General features: G+C 44.4%; 9 protein-coding genes across 9 annotated transcripts; 4 read left to right on the top strand and 5 right to left on the bottom strand.

Annotated features, from left to right (window-relative positions):
* Positions 1-574: 574 nt before the first annotated feature.
* Positions 575-3425, bottom strand: I203_101227 (uncharacterized protein; the record flags this gene model as incomplete). The annotated part of the gene is made up of 6 exons (XM_019146180.1): positions 575-1105; positions 1173-1256; positions 1347-2054; positions 2132-2211; positions 2301-2462; positions 2576-3425. The coding sequence occupies 6 exons, from the start codon at positions 3423-3425 to the stop codon at positions 575-577; spliced, it is 2415 nt and encodes an 804-aa protein (XP_019004739.1).
* Positions 3426-4939: 1514 nt separating this feature from the next.
* I203_101226 (uncharacterized protein) lies at positions 4940-8703 on the top strand (the record flags this gene model as incomplete). The annotated part of the gene is made up of 10 exons (XM_019146179.1): positions 4940-5703; positions 5759-6170; positions 6238-6255; positions 6317-6611; positions 6686-6899; positions 6991-7309; positions 7389-7761; positions 7834-7986; positions 8089-8251; positions 8397-8703. The coding sequence occupies 10 exons, from the start codon at positions 4940-4942 to the stop codon at positions 8701-8703; spliced, it is 3018 nt and encodes a 1005-aa protein (XP_019004738.1).
* Positions 8704-8792: 89 nt separating this feature from the next.
* On the bottom strand, positions 8793-10568 carry I203_101225 (uncharacterized protein; the record flags this gene model as incomplete). Its single annotated transcript, XM_019146178.1, has 9 exons — positions 8793-9156; positions 9218-9283; positions 9356-9425; positions 9530-9690; positions 9777-9862; positions 9923-10010; positions 10081-10128; positions 10223-10469; positions 10559-10568. The coding sequence occupies 9 exons, from the start codon at positions 10566-10568 to the stop codon at positions 8793-8795; spliced, it is 1140 nt and encodes a 379-aa protein (XP_019004737.1).
* A 545-nt stretch (positions 10569-11113) lies between these two features.
* On the bottom strand, positions 11114-12321 carry I203_101224 (uncharacterized protein; the record flags this gene model as incomplete). The annotated part of the gene is made up of 6 exons (XM_019146177.1): positions 11114-11240; positions 11314-11518; positions 11583-11719; positions 11791-11920; positions 11983-12139; positions 12211-12321. 6 exons carry the CDS (start codon positions 12319-12321, stop codon positions 11114-11116), a joined length of 867 nt encoding a protein of 288 aa, XP_019004736.1.
* Positions 12322-13349: 1028 nt separating this feature from the next.
* I203_101223 (GTP cyclohydrolase II) lies at positions 13350-15203 on the top strand (the record flags this gene model as incomplete). The annotated part of the gene is made up of 3 exons (XM_019146176.1): positions 13350-13575; positions 13709-15094; positions 15175-15203. The coding sequence occupies 3 exons, from the start codon at positions 13350-13352 to the stop codon at positions 15201-15203; spliced, it is 1641 nt and encodes a 546-aa protein (XP_019004735.1).
* Positions 15204-15906: 703 nt separating this feature from the next.
* I203_101222 (uncharacterized protein) lies at positions 15907-17859 on the bottom strand (the record flags this gene model as incomplete). Its single annotated transcript, XM_019146175.1, has 5 exons — positions 15907-16076; positions 16218-16479; positions 16589-16676; positions 16768-17660; positions 17743-17859. 5 exons carry the CDS (start codon positions 17857-17859, stop codon positions 15907-15909), a joined length of 1530 nt encoding a protein of 509 aa, XP_019004734.1.
* A 920-nt stretch (positions 17860-18779) lies between these two features.
* I203_101221 (uncharacterized protein) lies at positions 18780-21456 on the top strand (the record flags this gene model as incomplete). Its single annotated transcript, XM_019146174.1, has 7 exons — positions 18780-19027; positions 19084-19148; positions 19230-19512; positions 19571-19631; positions 19684-19802; positions 19862-19951; positions 20010-21456. The coding sequence occupies 7 exons, from the start codon at positions 18780-18782 to the stop codon at positions 21454-21456; spliced, it is 2313 nt and encodes a 770-aa protein (XP_019004733.1).
* Positions 21457-21672: 216 nt separating this feature from the next.
* I203_101220 (uncharacterized protein) lies at positions 21673-22644 on the bottom strand (the record flags this gene model as incomplete). Its single annotated transcript, XM_019146173.1, has 3 exons — positions 21673-21955; positions 22033-22419; positions 22487-22644. The coding sequence occupies 3 exons, from the start codon at positions 22642-22644 to the stop codon at positions 21673-21675; spliced, it is 828 nt and encodes a 275-aa protein (XP_019004732.1).
* Positions 22645-23230: 586 nt separating this feature from the next.
* Positions 23231-26455, top strand: I203_101219 (uncharacterized protein; the record flags this gene model as incomplete). Its single annotated transcript, XM_019146172.2, has 14 exons — positions 23231-23263; positions 23330-23407; positions 23468-23641; positions 23725-23844; positions 23922-24038; positions 24109-24232; positions 24294-24390; positions 24461-24668; positions 24726-24820; positions 24873-25061; positions 25120-25477; positions 25552-25751; positions 25821-26001; positions 26081-26455. 14 exons carry the CDS (start codon positions 23231-23233, stop codon positions 26453-26455), a joined length of 2349 nt encoding a protein of 782 aa, XP_019004731.2.
* Positions 26456-26598: the final 143 nt, after the last annotated feature.

The following is a 26598-nucleotide window of genomic DNA, read 5'->3' as shown; positions in this document are numbered from 1 at the left end:
TATATAGTATGTTATTCAGCGATAGACATGGATAGAACAACTCCCTTTGTCTGAATGGTCGATGTAACTACCATTCACTATTTATGCGGATACGAAATGCAGATCCTACGTCATGAAATGGGTTTAACAGATTAACCTGACCCATATCCTGATCTAACGCCCTCAATCTCGATCACCTCCTCTTTTTTTGGGTAGGATTATCTAAACATTCCCAGATTTATACGTCATATAAACAGCCCAGAAGATCAGAGCGCCGTTTTTCTGGATGCTACGGAATGGGACTCGGCGCTTAATCCTTCCTTTGTAGCCTTAGCTTCTCGATTGATGACAGCAAGACCGAGGGAATGGCCGGCACAAAGCTACACTGACGCAAAGTGGGGAGGACCGAGAACGTGTAAGGATGGTTAATTACATCTCATCATCTTCACAGCATGATACTATAGCTATACTATTTGTTTTACTGTAAGGCAAGAGCTTCAAGGACCTCAGCGGACCGATGAATGCGCCTTTCTCCGACACTTAAATGTTGGCGTTATGTTGATAAGTACCACTTCGAAAATCACCCCACCTGGTTCTAGTCCTTCTGTCCTTCCCTGTTATTCTCCTTGGCATCACCCGCTCCATCCCCATTTCTCCTCGCACTTGCCCCCGCCTCTCCTTCCGACCGCTGAGCTGCAGTAGGACTCTGTGAAGATCTTCGATTCTGCTGAGAGGGACCGTGCTGTGGTCCAGTTCCTGTCTGAGTGCTGCCTCCACTTCCAATGGAACTCGAAAGTGGGGTCGAAGCCTGTTGAAGTTGCTGAGCTCTTTGCGACTGCGATGATTGAGCTTGTAGAGGTTGTTGTTGTGGCTGAGATTGTCGTTGCGGTTGTTGCTGTTGGGAATTACTAGATTGACCATGATTGACATTCGCATTAACACCTAGAGAATCTTCCATCCTCTTTGGGAAATGATCGGGGTATAAGGGATCGCCAGCTCGAATCATGCCAAATGCACCTTCGTATCCCCTCAGGTTCTCCGCTGTGAATGTATCTCTCCATCTTCCAACCATGTATCCACCCGTGTGAAGGTATCCTTTCCATATCCATCTGCCCATAACGTGACGCTGAGAGTTCAAGAAGGATATCAGCGACAAGGAAGTGGCCTGCGTGTAATTTTACAAAGGTACTCACCGAATAAGTCATCTCCATGATGACCAAACCATCCCACGATCTCACTCTTCCCCTCATCTTGGCCCAACCCCAACTCGTCCTCGCCTGAAGTATCACAAACTCAAGTCAGTATATGCGAGTCTAGCCAGATATACACAGTAAACTCTATCGATCCCGGAGAAACTTCGCACTCACCCTTCCACTGATCAGAATCTCTTTCGTCCAACCCTCTTCCAACACCTCCGTTTCATTCGACAACTCGTACCCGTACCCTTCTTTGATCAAACTCTGTTCCGATCCATCCTCATCAAACTCGTCTTTAAAACCAGCAGCCAACAATGGTCCTTTACCTCCTAATTGGGCTTTGGGAAGTTTAATGATAGTTTCAAACAACTCCATTTCAGCAGCTTGTTCCGCAAAAGTACCAGTATACACCCCACGCATATTCCCAGCTAAGATCTGTCGATATAAATCGAAATCGTAAAACAGGAATTTACCTCGCCAGAAACCTTTAATTTGATTAGCGAATGTCAAGGGTGGTAACCCAGGGGAGGTATGTGGATCTTGACACATGGTATTCCTCTGCCATTCCCTATCATGTTCTGCCGATGGGATAAGTTTCGACATGCTAAATAGACTTGGTAAACCAGCTTCGAAGGGTGATGCAGAGAATGCCGAAGATCCAGCTTTCAATCCTACCCTCTCCGGTTGTCTCTCCAACAATCTCATAAATACCAGGTAAACACCCAAAACGAAATGCGGGGGAGCCCTCTTCCAAGTGTAGCCGAATCGCTTGTAGGTCATAGCTTTGATACGTATCGAGGCGTCGGTCTCGTGCTCTTCACATCCTGGTGGACAGAAGGGGAGTTTGCGATAATGCCATGGAGCGTAGTGGATGTCGTACTGTTGTGCCGTAGATCACATCAGTGAATACAGCTGATGAGAGGATACTTTGTGAAGACATGACACTACAAACTCACCTTGGCACATGCAAACACATACGGTCGGAGCATGAATATCTTCTCATCGACTTCTGCGGGTGAATCTTCTCCGATGTCGTCTACAGTTCACGATGCACCAGAATCAGCATCGACCATAAGTCGTGAAGAGGATTCGGTGTTCACATTGCGTGGGAGATTGGTTACTCACCTATCCCAGCTAAAAGACAACACCATACAGCCAAAGCCTTGTCACCCGTATCTCTCGGGTATCCAGGTACCAATGACTCTTTCAACAAATTCTCTTTGTAAAAGGCAAGAATGAAGCCTCGAAGGTCGCACTGCGTATCGAGGAATCTAGTGTTTTCACCATCTGACAAAAAAGTGACACGTCAGCGCATTGTCCACTCACAAGGCCGGACAACCGGGAACCGTCTTTACGCAGATCTCCCTTTCACATAGACGCCGGGATAAGACGAGACTCACCATTCTCAGTCAGCAAGAACCATACGTTCCACAAATCCGCTACATAGGCTTCTTTATCGCATATACCGGGAATCTCGATTCTCGATTGCTTCGATACCTGTCTCATCCTATATGATTGTTCCCATCTCGTCCTATAATCGATCGCCCAGCTCCTAGGATCTGAAAAGAGATCGAAAATTTTCCTGTTCTTTCCATCTGGTTTGGATATTGATGAATTTCCTGTGGAATCTGCATTCGCATTTGTTGTTGACGTTGTGGTACTATCGCTGGTTGAGTTGGAAGCGGGAGAAGGTTTGGTGAGGTTCTTCTTCATCCATTGATATCTCCTATCTAAAGCTTGAATATCGAATGTAGCTCTAAACAATCTGTTATAAAGGTGTGGGTTGTTATCGAAACATATCTGTTCGTATATAGTTTTGGAAACGAATAATAATGGTAATAATTTTGATGGATGTTTATCATATTTCTTCACCTCGTCCTGTTCCTCAGAAACATCTGTATCCTCGATGACCAAGTAAAAACCAACTAAAGCTAACAGTTCTCTAGGTAAACTTTCCAAAGTCTTTTTGCTAGTATTACCGTTAGTCATTATATTTGATGATGATGATGATGATGATGGGAAGGCGAAAGTAGGTTGTGGTGAAGAAGGTCTTGGCGACATGTATGAGGGTGAATCTTCTCTTGTTTTCCTTCGCTTAGCCGTAGGACTATCGGGAGTGGGTGTCGACGTAGTCGAAGATGAATGAGGCGAACAAATGAAATCCAATGAGGTCTTAGTTTTGTGTCGTGCTTGAGAATGAGAATGAGGTGGTGTTGAAGATGAGGATGATGAAGTGGTTGTTTTAATCATCTTGATTCGGTTGATGGGCCTGGGTCCTAGCTCTGAGATCGAAAGCGAGGGTGAGAGTGAGGGCGATACTGGGTTACTCGTAGTATGTTGATGTTGTTGATGTGCTAGTGTGATTCCCAATTCCCTTTTGCTTTGCCTTTTCCTTTTCGCTCGGATGCTTTTCGCTTTTTATTGTTGCGACAAACCGATGACCGGATAAGGAACAAAATTAGGATTATATACGAGGTATAGTGTGTAGCTTAGATCTTTTTTAGACTCAACTTTGACCTTGAGCACCTCCTATCAAAGGATAGGGACAAAGATATCGACGACGGCGGCACGGATTGTACGGAGGTGGATGTCGATGGTATGGGAGTTGACACGCAGGTTCTTGATTTGACTTGGCATGAATAGAAAAACTGCAGATCAACGAAGTGGTGAAATGACCGAATAGCGGATTACCCGAATAGTCAGCCAATTCAATTCCCAAATTCGTTAATTCTCGGATGCAAAAAAAAGAAGAAACACGATCTGAGATCAGCTCAGATCATCGAGATATCATCTTGAGCCAATTAACAAAGAGGGGTATCTCAGATTACCTCGACCACGTCTGCATCTCCATTAGTAAGAGGGAGTTCTTACTTGACCACGGAGCGTGATGCTACACCACGTAACGTGGGACTTGACGCTCTTGGCATCGGTCACTTGATTCTCCATCTCCATTTCCGGAAGCAAATCTTCATTACTACTCATAAGTGGTCGCTCATCATGAAATGGGGATCTCTTCGGTCATCGAAAACCCAAATAAATGACACATAATTGCGCCAGAAGCACTTACTGCTGAACCCAAAGCTCCAACAAAACTCAAAGATATCAGGAGAATTGTGCTGTTGTATGGCAGCTACCACGGCTTGAGGACGAGAAAAGGGTCCATCTCCGGACGAAACGGCGATAACGGCGGACATGTTTTTATCGATGGGTGATCCAAGGATCTATCTGAGTTATCTTCTTCCCATCATGGTCAGCTGATACACCACTCTGACATCCCCCTGTCCTTTCTGTGCGAGTATTTGTGGATCCAGCGCGCATAGCAATGACACAATCTCGTAGGTCTGTGCACGATATCTTTCATTCCCATTGATAGTATGGAGTAAAACCGCCGATCATACCGCCGACCTCCTTCATCGAGCACAGCAATCCCTGTCCTTTGTAACCATCAGTTTAAATGGTCTGACGCACGGGTCGACGGTTCGCTACCGACATCAAGTAGTGCTTGGACCATCTCATGTTTACAGGTTAGATCCCACCCCACGACACAGGTGTTTGAGCGGGTTGACTCCCACGTGAGAAGCACGAGGCGTTGCGATCGACCTCGATTTGTGATGTCACCGCGATCTGGTAGAGTAATGTTGAATCAAATTCAGTACTCGTATTCAATGTTAATGCTTTGTTGGCCGAGTGGTTGAGCTGTTCCGAAATCAGCGCAATGTTCATTGACAACTAGTGTGATACGTGGACATTTATCTCTTGCAATCATGGCACCCAAGCGTCAGGTCAGACCATCTACTCCTCCGCCAAAGAAGAAAGCCAAGAAAGGTGGTCAGCAACAGACATCAATAGCGAACTTCTTCATCTCACCTTCAAAGCCGAAACAGGTCGTAACGAACGGGCATAAGCGTAATGATACGATCATCAGTATAGATGATTCCGACGACGACTTGCCCACTACAGCGAAGGTCCAAGAGGAAGATGAGAAGCTGGCCAGGAAGTTGGCGGCTGAATGGGGCAAGGAAGATGGAAAGAAGGTTGACAAAGGCAAAGCAAAGGCTAGTCCTACTATAGAAGATGACGAAGAGGAGGATGAGGTGGTACCCGTAGATGCGCCTTACTCGGAAGCTACAGGTATCAATGGGTCTTGTTCAAGTAAACATCAGCTTCCACCCATCAAGAATGACAAATTCAAGGTCAAAGCAGAGGAAAGCAATGAATCGAAACCTATCGCATCTATATTCGCATCTCGTCAATCCAAACAACTTCTTCGTACACCATCACCACCTGGTATGAAACCTGATATAAAGCCAATACTTGACTCACCAAGTAAAACAGCAACTATCACTTCCATCTCCGCTGAGCCTGTCGATCCAATCGATTTCGATACCGACGCATTCCTGTTTAAACCTTCAGAAGTTGACACTTCGAAATGGCCTAAGGGCAGATTACCCTATAGCATACTTGTGGGAGTGTACGTTCAAGTATCAAGTACTAGATCAAGATTACTCATAGTGAGAGTATTGACCAAGTGAGTCATGGCAGCCTCGTGCTTTCACATTTTGTAGATGCTGACGATCCTTTAGTTTCCTTCATCTGTTACTTAAAGTATCGCCTATCGACCTTCCACCGTCTCTCTACCTGCTCTCAAATCACTTGTTACCAAACTACCTACCCTGCGAATTAGGTGTTGGTTCGCAAATACTCACTAAAGCCGTGATGTCAGTATCGGGGTTACAACCTCGTGATCTCAAGAAATTATGGGATAAATGGGGTGATCCAGGAGATGTAGCATTCGAAGCTAAGAATAACCTTCGTACACTCGTTAAACCCTCACCGTTACTTGTGGGAGACGTATATGCTAGATTATTGGGATTGTCGAGAGTGAAGGGAAGTCAAAGTGGCAAGATCAAGGGAGACGTAGTCAGGAAACTGATGGTTCAGGCTAGAGGGGAGGAAGTTAGATTCCTGGTTAGGAGTATGGTAGGGAATCTCAGAGTAAGTCAAATAAGTCAAATTCATGGGAATGCGAGTAGTAAATGGCTGATTTGAGTTCGTGGATCAGATTGGAGCGGTACGACTAGTCAGTTCATATCGTCCTTTCCACTAATAGATGTAACGCTAATTGATTAATATCTTTATAGACTCTCCTCACAGCGCTTGCAAGAGCCACAGCCCTCCTCCATATGCCAGCAGAACTCATCGATTCGGTCAGACCTCTACCTCCTCCACCTCAGAAGCTCGAAAAGGGCCAGAAGCGTGTCCCAAGACCCAAGATCGAACCTGATCCAGCGAGGGAGGAAGTAGAAGAAAGGTGCGTTGAAGCTACCAAAATTGTCAGGAAGGTCTACGTTCGTCATCCAAATTATGGTGATTTGGTGGTCGGACTGGACCATGGTGGTTTGATAGGCCTGGAAGACAGGGTAGGGGTGAATGTTGGTGAGCATCAACTTGCTATACCATATTGAATTACAAATATTGGATCAAATATGCTGATTTTGTTGGCCTTTTAGGTATTCCCCTATCACCCATGTTGGGCTCGATAACCCGATCACTCAACGAAGTCTTCACTCGTCTGGGTACATTGCCATTCACTGCTGAAGCCAAATTGGATGGTCAGAGGGTACAGATACATGCTAGAGTCGATGGGCCTCAGGGTGAAGATGATGGAGGTGGGAGATGGGTACAGGGGGATGAGGGGAAGGTTTGGGTCAGGTTGTTTAGCAGGTGAGTGATGGAAGATGATCGCCAACAGACGATATATACCGGATATGATGATTCGACGCGATAAGCTGATATGTTTATGATTTGACCGTAGACATCTCGAAGATATGACCGAGAAATATCCAGATGTCTGTCAATTGATTTTAACACTTCTAACACGTCCGCTGCCTTCCCAGCCCAATCCTTTCCCCTCAGAAGCTTCAAAAGCATCTTCAAGTGTTATGGACTTGCTTAAGGCACAGCAGATAAAATCGTTCATCATGGACGCCGAAATTGTAGCTGTCGATAAGGACACTGGAGCATATAGGACTTTCCAAGAGCTATCAAATAGAGCTAAGAAGGATGTCAGAGTCGAGGATATTAAGGTTGTAGTAGGGGTTTTCGCTTTTGATCTGATGTTATTGAATGATCAGGTGAGTAAAATGACACTTCTCGAACCTCGTCACTTTATTGATTACTTGATGTGGTGTGATGTGGTGTGATGTGGTGTAGCCTTTGCTCGATTCTCCATTTTCTCATCGACGTCATCTCCTTCGTACCTTGTTCCAACCATTTTCCAATCCCTCTGACCCCACCTTGGCCAGATTCGCCCATGTAGCCTCGCTCGATTCCACATCGTTGCAAGACGTTCCAGCAGAGATGCAAGCGTTCTTCGAATCAGTGGTAGAACAGAAATGTGAAGGCTTAATGGTGAAACTACTAGAGTCAGGTGAAGGGTTAACAGGTGAAGATGATGAAGATGATACCTCCAATGTGGGTGATACACCATCTAAGAAAGGGAAAGGGAAAGGAGGGAAGAGAAAACCGTTACCAGCGACCTATGAGCCTGATCAACGAAGTCAGGGATGGTTGAAAGTCAAGAAAGGTGAGTTGTATATCTGCTACGAGTCTATACGAGGAGATCGAAGCTGACGTTTTTTTTTTGTTCGGTTATTAGATTACCTGGAAGGTCTGGGCGATTCGCTCGACCTAGTGCCTATCGGAGCTTGGTGGGGACAAGGCCGGAAAGCAGGATGGTGGAGTCCCATCTTACTAGCTTGTCATAATCCGGAATCTGGAGCTTTGGAAGCTGTATGCAAGTGTATATCAGGTGAGTGAATTGAACTAAATCAAATGAATATAAATCAGCCAGTGATTGTGAAAGCATGTTAGCTGATCCAGTTCTGTTTTGCTTTGTCGGTCGTGAAAATAGGATTTTCGGATCAATTTTATAAAGACCTGCTTAAACGTTTCCCATCTGAAGGACTACCCGAGAAATGTAACAAGACTACACCATTAGGCTTTTACGATACAGGAGGATTGAGACCGGATTTTTGGTTCTTGCCTTGTGAAGTATGGGAGATACGTGGTGCCGAGTGAGTTGTGATTTCGATTTTATCTGGCCCGTACGATCTTCTCCTTCGATCCTGGAACTTGTTGGGTGGTTGCGATCCGAAGTTCAGCTTGAGCAGGATTGTGTTTTGGGGAATTCAGTAATTGACTACCTAATAATGTGTCTAGTATAACCCTCTCGCCTGTTTATCCAGCGGCATCATCTCAACTAGGTTCCGAGCGTGGTCTGTCAATAAGGTTCCCTAGATTTATGAAGATCCGAGAGGACAAAACGTGGGAACAAGCTACGACGAGCGAACAATTTGCGGAGATGTATAGGAAACAAATCAAAGATGCTCCGACCAAAGATCAATCTAGCTCTAATCAGAATGGGAATGGCAAGGTGGAGGAGATCATAAGGAGAGATTCGGATGATGAGGATATAAGACATCTGGAGGATGAAGGAGAAGCTGATGAAGTGGAAGATGAGGATTGATTGAACTTGATTTAGGTCTGTTGAAAGTGCAACATCTCGTTTGCTCAGGTGAATTATATTTTGTTGTATTCTATACTTGTGTAGAGGTCTTAACCTCTCCACAGATGCATGGCATGATCATAAAATGAACAACTGGCGATCAATGTCCCTTCTTTCCCTTCTACATTACTTTCAGGTAACCTTGACCAATCTACACCATAAGCTAAACTCTCATGATCTTCAAACGTCCTGATGATCTCTCCTCCTACCTTATCTTCTTCCGGTTGAAGGTTTATGGTGTCATTGGAGAGCTGAACAATCTTGAAACCGTCGTGCATACATGCATTGAGTATATGATCTTTGCGTTCAGAGGAAGGATGGAATTTCGTTCGCCAGATACCACCTCCCATGTGGATTGTCGTTAGCGGTTGAGAGGGTTGACGAGTATCGAATATACGTAGGTTCTCGTCGTAGCTGTACAATACGATATTTTAGTGTACGACCTATGTAGCTCAGAGGTATCAAGAGGACTCACCTTCCCACAGCTAGTAGATATTTGGTATGAGGAGAAGAAGCGATAGTGGTCACTCCAGCATCGAAACTGTTTAGCATTGCCATTAGGTGGATCAGTATAAGTCGAAATTGATGATGACGGATGATGACTAGAGCTCACTTCTTATTCACAAAAGTAGGTCTGAACGTTTCTCGTATATCCCATCTTTTCAACTTACAATCGTCTCCACCTATTTGATCAAAGCAGGCGAGATCAGTCCTCTTTTGCTTTTTTTGTGCAACGTACAATAAGGGTTTCATGCACTAGCCGGAGTCTGTCTGAAATTCCACTCACCTGACCATACAGTATTCGAATCCCAATTATCGAAACTTGTTATCCACGGCTCGTAATCATGTGCTTTCCAGCTAGAATCTACCTCCCATCCTGTAGGTGTAGGTATGATGTGAGATAGATTGCCATTTGAAAGGGAAGTGATGATGGATGAAGGTGATGATCTAGTAGTAGTATATCGTCAATCAATAAACCAGTTATCTAAACAATTCTCCTTATGATCACAGACGGGGGGTGATTGATGACATACTGGTTCAGTCGATTGGACCAATCTAACGATAAACATAATATCGATTCCTCATCTACATCTATGTGATGAGTTTCTTCCAATCGCCTCTATACTCCCTAAACTAGTCAGCAAACATTACAAGGACGGTCGTTGTCGATGAAGCCCACAGTATCGGTATTCAAGGCGTAGAGCGTAATATGTCCTTTGGCATCTGCTACACCCAATACTGGTCGGCCATTATCTAATTTAGGTGACCTTTTCAGATGTATATTAGTATATATAACGTGATGCATGTAAAGTAGACGACAGGCAAAGGATGACCCACCATTTCGTATCTAGTATAGCAGAAGTTTCGATCCTCTGAATCTCGGTCCTTTGTCAGGTTTATTCCATCAGTATTCATTCCAGTATACTGCACATAGCAAGAACTTCTGGAAGCGCCCGTGACGAATACTCAATTTACTCACAATGAATCATCTTCCCCCACTTGATACACTAATAACCGTCCAACTCTCTGAGTAGGCTTACTAGATCCAACATCAGATTCATCATCCTCATCCTCATCGCCTTCCACCACCTCTGCCTTTGGATCTTTGACTCCAGCATTCTCTTCAGGCTTGACTATCTGATAAGTTCCGCAGACACATATGTCCTGAAAGCCTTCAAATGGACACCATTCGATGGAATCTGCCGAATAGACCGTATCGACGTATGCTAATGATTTAATTGACAAGAACCGTCGTCAGCCGTACACGCACAAAGACTCTCAGAACTATTTTTGAAGCAGAGCAGCGGACGCTCACCTTGCGACATATTTGTCCACCGAATTCAGACGATGGACGATGGATGCATGGGGAGAGTAAAATCCAGAGTGAGGGTGAGAGATATTCGGTTTTGAAATTTCTGTCAGACGATGGACTTGGCTGGTGGAGGTCATTAGTGCGAGTATGTGAGGCAGTGTCAGTGTTGTAAAATACAATCGTCCAAATTTAGGCCGATACAGTTCTGGAGTTCTTTTAATCAGTGAATCCGCTTACAGTCATGCAGTTCGATGATTAAATTTGAATCCTTTAGAAATCGGAAAGTAAGTTTCGCGGCTGTTCGGTATGTGGAGATTTGCCCAGTAATCATTCTATAGATACAAATTTCATATCAAATGATAATTCTATGTAGATGGCAGTATGCTCAAAAGATTATATCTATATAAATAGGTATGTATGAGAGATGAGAAATGAGAAACAAGGAAAACAGAAAATCTTTGCGATGTATACATAAACGATGTTGATTCCGTCAAGTCATCCAGCTATCATCTGATCTTTGACGAATCGTCCTACAGTCCTCCGAGTTCCGTATGTCTATCAGTACTTAGGTTGACCCGGCCTCATGTTATAGGATTCTACATCGGTGTTGTTTCTTGATATTCTACCTTTATCTCCTGGGAACGAAGTAGGAATAGAAATACTCAAAATGAGTCCGAATGCGATACTACATTTTCATACACAACACATATCAGCTTGCCCTTGCAATAGAATCTGATCTATGGTCGAGATACACTTACAGTTCGAACACCATTTGTAACACCCAAAATGCGACTCTCGAATTGACAGGAGCATCGTGATCACTGGTAAAAGTCTGCACCATTCTGTACGCAGCTACTACTATCAAACACCCCGCTGCGCAGAGGATGAAGATTGTACCTCTTCTGTCTGAAGAGAATTTGATCGATGTAAGGATAGCTGCTAGGGCCGTCACGACCACGGTACCTGTTCATTCATCGCAATGTTAGCTTTTATACATTTACTTGGGAAAGAGGGAAAGGGGACTAACCGAATGATAAGACACTACTGGCATCTCGTAGTTGTCTGACGGTATCTAATTTGGCTTGATCCTCGAGAGCGTTTGAAATCATGGACGACCCGACGATGGCAGTTATAATGGCAGCTAAGAGAACGAGCCTAAGTAACCTGTAATAGTCAATCACAATATCAGCATCAGGACCAATGATAGAGTACGATGTGGGTGGGGATGAGCTTACCGAGAAAGTCTTTGTACCCAACGTGGTCGATCTTCTTTAGCCATATCCGAGTCAATCTGGAGATTCCAACATCCAATAACGGGTTCGATGAGGAACAGAAATCCGATGGAGACCAAGATCAGTTCGGCGACTGTAATATCAGACTAGTCAGTGGCTGTTCCATCTTACGTAGAAAGGGGATTATATGCTTACTCAACAGTCCTTCACCATAGCTGTTCTTCGACATATAAGCTCGGACGACCAGCATACCAATCCTACAAAGTAAAAATACAGTGGGCCGAATTAGAAGTAATGTTCGATCGGATTTTCTGAACCATCTCCAAGCTAAAAGTGGGATTGCCAATACGTACTATCAACGAAGTCAATCATAAGTTAGCTCTTCAGGTTCGAAAGGTGGGTGGTGAGAGAAGTAAGACGTACTATAACGAGAAATACAATTGATGGAGCTAGATCAACAGAAGTTGGAAAACCACCTGTGAAGTTGATATTGCTGAGCGAAGAGTAATTGGGGTTGGAAGATGTGGTAGACATCTTGTATTCGAGTAACAAATGTATTTGTTGGTTTGTTGGTTGGTAGATAAGTCAGGAAGATTTCTTGAATTGATTAGTAGTTTCGATTGAATCTACCAACGAAGGGTTGAGTGATTGAGTGGGCGAATGGATCTCATCGTCAGTCCATCCTTTTTCAAACCTTTATAACCTGTCCCAAACATCCATGCATACCAGTGGCGCTTCATCGATATTGATGGAAACATGATAATAATCAACATCGGTACCGAAATCTGTTATGCTAGCCAACTTCTCCGCCTTCGTGTGACAGGGTACAGATAACTCTGTTGACATGTATGTTACTATATTTAGACGTAAACACCTTTGAAGCTGTGCCGGGGATAACGCTGGATCCCTTCAAACTTTACATTTATCCACCGTTGTATCAGCTTCAACAGGTAATTTCGTTGAAAGAGGAGGATCCTCGCTCCCGGTGTCGGTAGCGAGATGACACATGGAGGTCACATGGATGGGCATCCGAGAAATGTATTTGATACCTCCTTTAACGAGGGGATGTGTCCGATGCCAACGGAAATAAGCGACAGCCGGAACGAGCAGATGAGATAGATGATGATTGAAATGATCACGAAATCACCTAATAGTCAAAAACAAGGAAAAAAACCGAGGATGATGACAAATGAAGGTGAACGATGGAATAATCAGTAGTACCACAACAACGAAACAGAACAAAAACAGCAAAGAGCTACACAGAGTCTTATATAGCAACTACAAGGCTCACCAGTACACTGGCAAGAATACATACATACGACTGGAGATATACATACGTACGAATCATCTCGGCGATCTTGTTTTCCTTCTTGTACGAGTACTCCACATCATCGCATAAAAGCTGAGACGGACATAACCGTATATTCCTCATTCGTACTCAAAAGTTAAAACAGTCAAAACCACCATCTCCACCAAAAAAAATAAATCCTACAACAATCATATAATCATACAGTTAGAAATATACACTTGATATGCCATCGACATACATGCCCGCTCGAAACATGTCCCATTCTCAATCTCACTCTGCCCCCTCTCAAGGCGATCTAGACGTTCTCGCTCTCCTTACATCCGATTCTACCAATCTCGGACCTTTGCCCCCACAGGGCCAACAAGGGCAAAGGAACAAGAAGGCTTTACCAAAGAGGGACAGCCCGATGGATGCGCTGATGATCAGCGCGGTGATAGCGGGAAGTGAGAAGATAAGTAGACACCATTTCGGACATGGAGGTGAGTGTGTTTCCCTCCCCTTAGACGTCCGACCTCACCGAGCGGAGCGGCATCTGTTCAGACCGTCTCTAAATCTTACTCGTTCGACCTGTGAAATGTAGCGCTTATGTTTGCTTGAATTATCAAACCATAGCCATCCCTCGAACAGGCACATACGCATCATGCGACGAATCCCGTCCATCATCGCCTTCACCACATTCAGCGAAGTTCACCATGCGTTCGACCCAGGCGCCGAGAAGTGAAAGATTACGTTTGGAAGCAGAGGCAAAAGCAAAAACTCAAGATCAGCAAGGATCTTCATCGAATCCAATTCAGACGACCTCAAAGCCCAAAAGGAAGATGTCTATTGATCCCGTACCGATTTCTCAGACATTACAATTATCTTCATCATCCTCATCTTCATCACACTCTTTCAATTACTTCCATCCCACTCCTTCTCATTCCTCTTTCGCAGCGCCCAGCACGACAAAAGGCGGTCGAGCAAAAGTACGATGTATGGCACGTACACGTATACCGACCCCTCATGGCGAGCTTTTCCTTCACTTATATCACAACAGTCAAGATACCAAGGAACACCTTGCGATCGTCATCGATCCTATACAATTAGACGACAAAGCCCGTAAGGCCGCTCCGAAGGGCAGAAGGGAGATAAGGAGTAAATCATTAGACGCTGTGTGGAGAGAAGGTGAAACTGAGATGGAAAGGATAGTAAGAGGTGCATACACAGGAAGACTCTCACCTGGTCAAACAACATCTACTCAGCCTACCGACAACTCGATTGATGATGTAGAAATGGGAATATCTGAACAATTAGATGAATTACCAATTCGGGACCAAGATGTAAAACCGTTAGTTAGGATTCACTCTGAATGTTATACGGGCGAAACGATAGGTTCCATGCGATGTGATTGTGGTGAACAACTTGATGAGGCCTTAAGGCAAATCGCTTTGCCTCAACAGCTCAAATCTCAAATATCGAATCAATTCCATCAACATGCCCATGGGAATGGGATATTACCTACACCTGATCCATCAAGAGGATCTTCACCTTCCGGAGGAGACAGGGGAAAGACAGTACCAGGAAGGGGAGTAGTAATTTACCTCCGACAGGAAGGTCGGGGTATAGGCCTCTTAGAAAAAATCAGAGCGTACAACTTACAAGATCTAGGAAACGATACTGTTACGGCGAACTTGATGCTGGGTCATGGAGCCGATGAAAGGAAATATGATGTCGCTGCTGAAATCCTGCGTGATCTGGACCTAGCGGAAGAAGGGATACGATTGTTGACTAATAATCCAGAGAAAGTTGAGGGACTGTCAAAAGAGGGTATAAGAATTGTAGAGAGGGTTGGGATGATACCGAGAGATTGGAAGTGTCATACTCAGAATGAAAATGATGAGAAGGAATTCAAGGAGTATAGAGAAAGAAGAGCTGGAGTGGGATTGATTGGGTCGGGAGCTGCAAACGGACCAGAGTTGGAGAAGTACTTGAGGACTAAAGTGGAGAGAATGGGTCATAGTGAGTTAAATAGGATATGTTTATACCCTTTGAGTCTGGTTGGTTTGGGCCGTTTCTGATTTTGTTGATGATTCACTTAGTGATTGATATACCGGAGAACCTACAGTGATGATGTCCTTGTATGATCCTGTGGTCATGCTGTATCAGCAAGATTTCGTGCGAAGATAACAGTACTATCTTGTTCAACTTTATGGAATGTAGGACGATGTTAGATGGATAATTAGGCGAGAAGTGGTTGAATGTCGATGTGAAATATATATCTAGTCATTTACAGCATCAGTTTATAACATCCTTATCATACACCATCTATCCGGGAAGGCATGGAATCTGGAATCTTCCGGGTGCATTGTACTATGTAATTATATTCTTTTCTCTCTCATAGTCAGTTGGCGTTGTCAGATTATCACACGCCAAGCCATGCCATATCATGCGGTTCAATGCATCTTTTCATCCGATAAAATGGTCAATTCGTTCCTCATGCCGGTATTACCTTCCTTCGCATGCTATCTGAATACTGCATATATATCTGTTTGTATAGTCAAAATACCAATGCATGAATAAGTAATATGTATCATTTATTGTTTTATAGCTTTGTTTCTTCATATTCATTGAATGAGGGATACATGTCAGAAAGGGGAACTGGGAATGGGAAATGGATGTATAAGAATTGTGCAACGAATCAATTCAACAACTTTTCTTGACTCTTCTTCCTCGGATATCCCTTCTCTCTCTCTCTCTTTTTCTCTCTCTCTTTTGAGATACATCTATAATAAAAATATATCATTTTGTCGTTCGCCTGACCACCAACCAGCTTATCGAGTTGAGAAACCATAAGATTCATTAGCTGATCTAGCCATGATATCCTTGACCGGACCAAGGAGTCGAGTGAACGCTTGTTCACCTAGGAAAGCTACTCTGAGAGGTTCGGTACCTTCAGCTCGGACGGTTGCTGCTCGAGTTTGTTTGTTGAGTAGGGCGAGCTCTATAGTTGAGGGACACAAGAATATGATCAGTATACAAGATACTTTACTCTTCCCTTACCCGGGTTATATAAGGGATATATCACTGTCGCTATTCCCAGAATATAGGTAGACAAGATGGAACTCGATATAACCCAACTCACCTCCAAAGTAATCTCCTTTACCATACCTCTTGACCACGCTCTCCCTCCCATCGTCTCCCTTCTTGATAGCGATGGCATTACCACTCTCAATAAGGAAGAACTCATCTCCCGCTTCACCTTGCTTGATCACATCTTCACCTTGGCTGAAGGTTCGCGATTCAAGCACATCGGCAATCTTGGCCCTCTCTTGAGGTTGGAGGGATTGTAAGATCTGGACTTCGGATAAGAAGGATTCATAGAGTCGTCTCTTTCTTGATGTATGCTGTGTTAGAGTCGGTTAGCATGACTCGCACTGACTAGATTACGCCTTATTGGCTACAGTGAAATGGGGGAAGACTGAATTTGGACATGTGTAGAATGATGACACTCACATCAAGTAAGATAGTGCGGAAGGATACTCGATCAAGGGCCCAGAGGGTACAAGGAGTGATGGACAGGATAGAAGCGGCTCGAGGGGCGCTACAAAAGAGAGAAAATGGTACAATGATCAGCTGCAATACTCAGCACTGTGTGAGAGATTGGGTTATCAGTCCAAGGTAACAAAACTCACTTATGCATCAAAGCCAGTTCACCGAAAGAACTACCTTCTTTACAGGTGGCCACTTTCTTACCCAACAATGGTCTATCACCTTTCTCTGGGTCTATAACTTGACCATCCTTCTTGACGAAGATATCCAACTGACCATTCTCTACGACGTAGAAGTAATCACCCGCTGCACCTTGTTCGATGATCATCTCACCTGCGGGGATGGTAACTTCCTTCATAGCAGCCAGTACATCGGCTTCCTGCTCTTCATCGAGGTTTCGGAACAGGAAATTAGGTTTGATGGCTTGTTTGATTCTTTCTAATTGTTCGTCTGTCTTGGGGAAAGATGGAATCACACTACCGTTGTTACCCGAATTAGGATTTGGTGTAGCTTCGTCCTCCTCTTCCATCGTGGTATCTAACAGACCACCACCGGATGCACCAAAGGTTCGTTGATTGGTAGGTTTGAGTGATTCGGCAGAAACGGATGTTCGCCTACCAAGCGCATAAGATGGAATGGGAGGTTCATCGTTATTGGTTTCCTCGGCGATAGTGGTGTTGGCGACGGACATATCGCCGAATGGAGATTGGTTGAATGTCGGTGCACCGCTTGATGGAGGGAAAGAGCTGACACCCTCGCTGAATGGACTGGAGTCCGGACCACCACCTGCACCTGGAGATCCGAAGGAAGGTTTGAATATGTGTTGGTGAGGTTGGTTAGGGTTGGATCCAGTTGGGACGGTCGCACGTCGAGGTCCGCCAGATCCGAAAGGTGAGTCGGCAGGACCTTGCTCAGAGAACGGAGATAATGCATGAGGTTGGAGATCGCTTACGCCCGGGGCATGAAACCCTAATGTACCGGGTGCACCCTTTCGACCACCTGGTGGAGCGGAAAGGGGAGCTTGCTTTCCTTGTCTCTACAAAAACCAAAACACCATAAGCCACGGTCAGGCGAACAGAAGCGAACAGAGTGTAGTAGGTGACGGAATTAGTACTCACCTCTTGTCGAAGTTTGGTTTGGAACCAATCTGCACCCCATTGAATAATATCTTTAGGTTGATCCCTCGCTACGTCCCGATTGAGATCGTTGAGGATGGAAGACCAAGATGTCGACATGGTGTATGCTATGCCGCGTTAGTCTATGAAAGAAAAGATAGGAAGGAGGTTGAATAGCCCGCGTTGAGGGTTGAGAATGAAAAGATCGACGTGTGTGTGGAGTGGTGTGATGTAGTTGTAAGCTTTGTAACACGTAAATCTCCTTTGTGTCTTAGTTGTATATATATATATATATACGGATCAGGAAGATAAACCAGATGAGTGCGTCACCTTCAAGATGTCGACAGTCGTATGTATGTACACTTGGGGCGATGAGATTGAAGATGGGGATGTATTTGATGATGATGATGATGATGATGATTCAGACGATGATGTGAGGAGGTGTGGTGAATGGTGATGAGGTGGATGAGAGTAGGATATCCGCAAGTGGTAAGGAGGATGGTAGGAAGGATGGTAGCGTCAGAGCCTGATTTTATGGTTTTAGCCTGTACTACAGTAGGACTAGGTTGGTCACTCACTCCCACTCACTCACTCTACGCTGGATGGCGCGTTTACCCTCACCCCCAATCATCCTCCCTGATTCAGGAACGAGTCTAAATTCAGATAGCGTGAAATCGTCATTTCAACTACAGGTGTGTTACAAAGCATGGTTCATGTTGTAATGGTCATTAGAAACGATTATGAAAGTGAGAGGTGAGTCATTGACCGAGCGGAGAGGTGGAGGTGAATCGAATCAGGACAAGCAACAACAGTACATACATGACCATGTTTCATGTCAAAGGTTACTTTTGATCCTTTGCTTCTTCATTCCAAAGCTCACCTACCGTATCATCGAACCCCATCGTTGGAGGAGAGAAGCTCTTTTAGTCCTCTGGTGATTCGCCATACTGGACTAGAGATGGTTGTGGGCGACTTTCTATACACATAGTACACCGTCGCGTGGAACACCTCAACTACCAAAGGGACCTTGCGACATCAAGATGTCAACAGCATCAGACGAAGAGTTAGCTTCGATAGCTCAAAATATATCAATAAGAGACGATTGTGAAGATCAATTACCGTCCAAGGCGATGCCGAAGAACGATCTGGACGTGTTGACGAATGGTTTTGATGATCTCTTGGGAAGTAACCAAAATCAACCACAAGTTGACAACGAACAAGTTGAAAGGGATGATATTACTCCTAAATCTAGTTCTAGCGAGGAGAATGGAGTCGATGGCAACTACAAGTATGTAATGAGCCATTTGATCCATCAAACATATCATAGCTGATGATGATCAATAGGGTGTTGGAAAAGAGGATACATTCGTTATCTCACGAGGTAGCTTTACTGCTAGATCGAATATATGGTAAATCCTGGATCTGATCCTTTCCGAATAGCCGATGCGTATGCTGATTGTGAGTCCAAATTACGTCGATTGTCTACATAGAAATACAAGAATTGCGGCATTCCTCAATCTCATCCACATCATCCACCCCCTCAGCTCCCTCGCGCATAGACTCCTCACTTTCTTCTCTATCCGACTCGACCCTTCTCCTAAGACCACAGATTACCTCATTAGCATCCACGATATCCTCATACACTGGTCTCAGAGCCAAAGAGCTCAAAGATGGAATAGACGAGATAATGGAAGATTGGAAGACAGTAGGAGATCAGCAGAAATGGTTATTGGAAGAGATGAAAGAGGATGGTTGGTTGATACGCTTCAGGACGTGAGTTTGAGGACTTACTTTCGGTACGAGAATATAGGAAGCTGATGATTTGCAACAGTACCGCCGACCAAGCTGAAGCTATGATGGATCCTTTGCAAAAGAGTCTGATGGAATGTCAAGTCAGTTGAGACTTGCACGATGCCTGAAAATCTAGCTGATATGAGGATATAGGCATATGTCGACAGGATTACCAACTCACCAGCGCATATTCCGCTAAAAGCCGAATTTGATGATCAATTAAGTATAGAGAGGTTGCAGAAGCTTGCAAAAGGTCATGACTCCATGACCAGGTGAGTGTTTCCTGCGCCGGATCAGTAATATGGCTCTGACTTGATACGCCTTTCACTAGGACATACGTCCCGAGTGTGAATAAAATACTTAAGATGATGGACAAGAGCATCTCTGATAGACCTATCAAGAACGGCGAGTCGTTGAGGAGGTAGGTGAAAAGGACAGTCCCTTATTTACGCCTAGCTGGTGTGCTGATCGACTCGTAGATTCGGCGAGATGAATCACCGATGGAGTTCACTACAGAAACAACTTCAACAGCTCAACGCTAAAGTACGTCTCATCATCTCCCAGCGTGATGATGAGATGGAGTTCAATGGAGGTGGGGACGAAGTGGAGTTATTAGCAGATGTCACATCACCGTACAGCTCTGCTGGCGGCTCGAGAAGCGATTACTTTGGGTACGGAGATACGGTCAAGAGCAGAGAATCCACTTCATCGAGCTACGGAGCGTCTCGTACCAGATATTCGATATCCTCCGGTGTCTCAAATACATCAACGCGATCCTCTACCCGTCAGCCACTAGCTCACACACATACTTCACCTTCCATCAAACAACCCGCACCTTCGACACTTTCCCCTGATACCGCTATGCGACCTTTACCTTTACGTCGAAGGACATCCATGATGTCAAACACATCGTCTGCGACGGCACGTAATACCCCAGGGGAGAAACCAAGATGGAATTCTTCAGCAAAAGTACCAGCTGAAACTGTCCAGACACCCACCATACCCAGACGTTCTACCGGATTACCTAGATCAGTCAGTCCCACACCCAGTATGGCATCTATGGCATCTACCACCATGTCCATGTCCCGTAGACTAAGTAGGATACCGGTTGCTAGTCCTACATCGAGGTTCGGTACGGGGTATTCGTCCCCTACCGCAAGTGAAATCTCAGTACCTGGATTGACCGTATCCAACTCGCATTCCAGAACGTTAATCGCTGAACCTTCATCTGTCAATCGAAGTTCCAATCCGAATCAGAGTCATCTGGAAAGAGCTAGGATGGGGTTGAAAACTCCCGAACCACCTCGGCCTCGACTGAGTTCGACATTCTCCTCTTTCTCTAGACCGCCGACTACACCTGGTATGGGATCAAGAAGCTCCTCATTCGGTACAGGCACCACTCCTCGTACGGTTCCTGCGAGGGGTAAAGGTGGACCTCCCCCTTCATCATTCCGGATCACTTCGCCTACGCCAAGTGGCACTGGTGCGGCATCGACTAGGCCTTCCTCGAGGTTGAGTATGATGTCATATAGCGGGTTCACACCTTCCCACACGATGGAGATGGAAGAGTTCAAACCTTCAAAATACGATTTATTGGATATGGAAGTGTCCAAGATCTTGAATGAAGTGCAATTCAACCTATTTGTAAGTAGGCTAGACCAGCCGCTAAAGAGGGGTCAAAGGAGGAATGAGAATGAAGAGTGGAAAGGTGAATACCTCTTTGGAAGGAGCGAGAAACCGTCTAGCGTGAAATTGATCACGATAGCTGGGTTTAGAAAATCGGTAAATCCCAATGAGAGGAGGGTGAAATGTATGATTAGGGTTGGCGGACAATGGGTGGAGCTGAAAGGTGAATTAGAGAGGCGAATGAGGGTGTTACGAGATGAAGGTGGTGGAGAGCTTATGGATGATGATGAGACATTTTGAGGGGTCGATCAAGTTTTATGTGTTATAGATATGTAGATGAATGTGCGAGCAAGGAATTCATTTTGGTATGAGGATAGAGTTGTAACATAGATTACGAGTTTCAATTATAGGTTACGGTGTCTACGAGTTTCACGTATACAGGATAAACAAAGGTTGGGAATGTATCTTGTCGATGGAAAAATATCATCATACATATGAAGTTTCAGTTTGTCATTGTCAACCACCAGCAGAGTTGCCGACTTTTCTTCCTATCGGAACATGTGATTGACTCAAATCATGAGATAAAACATCCTGTAATTGATCCCACATCGATAATATTTCTTCTTCCCATCCGCCCGAATTTGTCGCTACGACGACATCCTCCTGCATTTCAGGTATTGGTGTCGTACCATCTGATTCGTTCGGTAAAGCTGATCCAGACTTGTCGAAATTCCCATATGGTCTTGCCCACGCTAACACCCTAGCTCGTGATGAGAGTATAATTGATTTCAATCGGATCCTAATTGATTCATCACCGTGGAATCAACTATTAGCTTACCGTTAGACTTGACAAGTGAAAATGCAGATATAACGTACTTTTCAGTTATAGCCACTTGAGATTTACTCTCATCATCAACTTTTACAGCTTTTCCACCAATCGTTACATCCATCTGTGTTCCCCCGGTACTGTGAGGGGGTATCCACCCATCACCTTTCAGGACAGCTAACCAACCTTTCTCCAATTCCTTCAACAAATCCAGTACATCCCGAATCACACAGGACGCTTCGTCCTGCGCCTCATCTTTCGTACGGTGTCCGGAGGATAGGAGGGGTAAGGAAGTGATATATATCGGTATCACAGAAGTGAGAGTAAGGAGGTATGAGGTGCGTAATGATCCGAAGGGGTAGAAGGGGGGAATTTGGAGGATTACCTGAAGCAGGGGCGATAGTCTGGATAACAATCTTGGCAGAGGTCCCAACTTGCTATAGGGTAATAAGTTATGATGAGCTCATATGTTATGCGAAGTGCATTCGGTGAATCTTAGCTCACTGAGTCCGCTCGTCGCTCTCCAAATTTGATAGCTTCTCATCGAGGTATGATCGGAGCTTCTCTTCTTGTCTGGGAGTAAGGTGCGTTATCAACCGAGGATCCTGGTGAACGACCTTTACCGATGAGGGAGATTCATTCGAGTCTATGGCTTCTGACATACTTGCGCCACATATTTACAGAGTATTGGGCAAGCATAAGATTTACCACCTGGATCACCATCGTCTTCACCCACTCATACTCATACTCCTTCTATGGACAAGCAAGGTGGAGGCACCCATATAAGCGGCGATCACCGACTTGATTGACCTCGGTTGACTGGACTTGCGCAAGATTCGATCGAGGGAGATGACATAACCAACAACAATTCGAGCATTTGGATATCCACAGTGCATTCTCATCTATCACAGGCTACAGCTATACGAGCTGTGAGACAGAGGTAGAAAATATAATAGGTGGCTCAGACACAGCGGCAATCCATATCCCAGCGGGAATCAGGCAAATTGGCAGAAGACTCATCTCAGGATGAAGTTCATGTTGGGCGATTTGCCCGTCTTGTTTCCTTATGATCGGTGAGTTGGGCTTTGACTACTTGACTCACTCCGTCTGGGATATGCGAATCAGCACTGATGACATGGCTTTGTATCTGAATAGTCTATACCCAGGTAAGCTAATCGCACTTTGAACCATATAGAAGCAAACCAGCTCACATATTTCTGGTCAAAAATTGCAGAACAATACTCTTACATGGCTGATTTAAAAACAACCCTCGATGCTGGTGTGAGTCAGCTTGAAATCCCTAAGCCATGTCATTCAGCTGACCTGTTACTATCATATCTTATCTAGGGCCACTGTGTATTGGAAATGCCTTCCGGAACAGGCAAGACTGTTTCCCTCTTATCCCTAATCGTGTCGTACATGCAGGTGAGGAGATCTCATCACAGACTCCGCTTGATCATGTCTTATTGACCTTGATGCATGTAGTTCTACCCTACGAAAAGAAAGTTGATATATTGTTCACGTACTGTACCCGAGATTGAGAAGGCTTTGGCGGAGTTGAAGAGATTGATGGAATATCGAGCGGAAATGGGTGCGAATGATGGGGAATTTAGGGGATTGGGTTTGACTAGTAGAAGGAATTTATGTTTACATCCCGAAGTGAGCTCATACCCTTCTCCCTTCTGCCAGGCCTCGGTACTGCTGAAGAGGGTACTGATGTTGCGTTTATGATTGGCTGACAGGTGAGCAAAGAGAAAAAAGGGAAAATCGTCGATTCGAGATGTCGTGATTTGACTTCAGCGTTTGCTTGTGAGAAAGGGAGGGCGAATCCTGGTAGTGTACCTCTGTGTAGTTATCATGAGGTGAGTTTGAGTTTGGATGAATGAGGATCGTAGGAGTAGGCTGATTGATTTGGTTTGGATTGTTGTGATGAAATCAGGAACTGAACAATTACGAAACCGGAAATCTAATACCACCCGGCATATACACTATTGACGATGTGAAGAAGTACGGGAAAGAAAAAGGAGTTTGTCCTTATTTTACTATACGTAGAATGGTCAGTTGAACAGTATTTCTCCCAACCCTACCTGGAAAAGTATAGACAACTGATCATTGTGATTATATAGTTACCTTTTTTGGACGTCGTGATTTATTCGTTTCATTATCTTTTAGATCCGAAAGTCGCTGAACAGGTATCTGCGGAAATGAGCAAAGAGAGTATAGTGGTTTTTGATGAAGCGCACAATATAGGTAGGCGGCTTTCTGTACATCGGTCGACCTCGATACAGCTGAATTCTGACATAATATGTAGATAATGTCTGCATCGAATCTTTGTCGATCGACTTGACTAGGCCGATGTTGGATTCTGCAGCTAGAAGTGTCAACAAGATAAGCGATAAGATTGCAGAGTGAGTATAGCTAAGACCCGCCATTCTCAGACAATGCAGTACAGCTAATAAGCATGACCCGTGTGTTCAGGATCAAAGAAACGGATTCGCAGAAATTGGAAGATGAGTATAAGAAATTGGTAGAAGGACTACAAGAAGCCAACGAAAAGCGTGAAGATGAAGATATGCTTGTTAGTCCGGTATTATCGAAGGATATGCTGGATGAAGCCGTACCGGGAAATATACGGAAGGCAGAACACTTTATTGCTTTCTTAAAGAGGTTTATAGAGTACCTGAAGGTAAGTTGGTGAATTTGCAACGATGAGAAGACAGCTGATGGGAATGTTGACTTTTAGACGAGAATGAGAGTGTTACATGTTGTTGCGGAAACACCACAGAGTTTCTTGGCGCATTTGAAGGAGATTACATATATTGAGAAGCGTCCATTGAAGTAAGCTATACATTGTACTGCTCCAAAAGTCGGGTCTGATCGTGTTGAATAGGTTCGCTGCGGAACGTCTGACATCGCTTGTGCGAACTCTGGAATTAACAAATATCGACGAGCATTACTCGTTACAGAAAGTAGCATCGTTCGGTACTCTGGTGGCGACGTATGAGAAGGGCTTCTTACTCATCTTAGAACCATATGAGACGGAACATGCTACAGTGCCGAATCCAATATTCCACTTCACGTGAGTTAACAGTATTGCACTTATCGCGTGACCGCCTGACTGACAGATCTAATCGTAGATGTCTCGATCCATCATTAGCTATTGCGCCGGTGTTCGAGCGGTTCTCATCAGTAGTCATTACATCGGGAACCATCTCGCCTCTCGATATGTATCCCAAGATCCTACAATTCCGACCAGTGACCGAACAATCCTATCCTATGACTCTGACGAGAAACGCGTTCTTGCCTATGGTAATTACAAGAGGATCAGATCAAGTACCAATATCATCGAGGTTCGAAGTGCGAAACGATCCTGCGGTGGTCAGGAATTTCGGTAGTATCCTCATTGATATGGCCAAAACTGTCCCGGACGGTGTGGTGGCATTCTTCCCTAGTTATCTGTATATGGAAAGTATAGTTTCCGCTTGGTACGATATGGTGGGTCAACAGGGTTAACAATCTCCACTTTCACATTCATTGTGCAGACCTTTAGTACTGATGTTTGGCTATAGGGTATCTTGAGTGAAGTATGGAAACATAAATTACTATTTGTCGAAACGCCCGATGCTATGGAGACGTCCATTGCCCTGAGGAACTATAGAGAAGCATGTAACAATGGTAGAGGGGCTGTGATGCTTTCGGTAGCTCGAGGTAAAGTGTCGGAAGGGATAGATTTCGATCATAATTATGGAAGAGCGGTGATAATGTTTGGGTGAGTTGGCTAAGTACTTGGGCAACACTGGAAGAGTTAAGGCTAATAATCGCTACGTTTATGATATAGAATACCGTATCAATATACCGAATCGCGTATACTCAAAGCTAGATTAGAATTCCTGAGAGATAATCACAGGATCAGAGAGAACGATTATCTAACTTTCGATGCTATGAGACATGCTGCTCAGTGTGTAGGAAGAGTATTGAGAGGTAAAACTGATTGGGGTTTGATGGTGTTTGCTGATAAGGTGGGTCACCGTCTGCCATAATTGGATATCGAATCATTCTTTTTGGTTTGTTGACTTTCTTTATCACTTTGATATTTAGCGATTTGCAAGACAAGACAAACGAGCGAAATTACCTAAATGGATAAACGCCTATATAACTGAAGCTCATTCCAACTTATCTACCGATGTGGCTATATCGCTGGCCAAGAAATTCATTAGACAGATTTCTCAACCTTTTGATCATACTCAGACTGGAATCAGTCTATGGACATTGGAAGATATCGAGAGAAGACAATTGCAAGATAGAGAAGATGCTGAAAAAGCGGAACTGGAGCTCAAACAATCTTTAGGTAAAAATCATCGTAACGCGGTAGAAGATGATGTGGATGTGGATGTTGATTTCGTCATGGATGATTATGATGGGGTAGTAGATGATGAGGAGTTGGCGAGGTTGGATATACCTGATGATATGTAGAACACGGGATTGATCGTGAGACATAATTGAACTTCACCAGAAAGTTAGAAGCGGGAATCTGTATTAGTACATGTTGTATATGTTCGACTGTGAGGGTATAAGATGAATGCATATCATTCTATGTATCTACCTTTGTTTTTTCA

The sequence above is a fragment of the Kwoniella mangroviensis genome, assembly GCF_000507465.2.
Source record: "Kwoniella mangroviensis CBS 8507 chromosome 1 map unlocalized Ctg01, whole genome shotgun sequence".
Classification (NCBI taxonomy): Eukaryota; Fungi; Basidiomycota; class Tremellomycetes; order Tremellales; family Cryptococcaceae; genus Kwoniella; species Kwoniella mangrovensis.
Note: the sequence above shows the minus strand (reverse complement) of the source record. Positions and strands in the feature narration are given on the sequence as shown.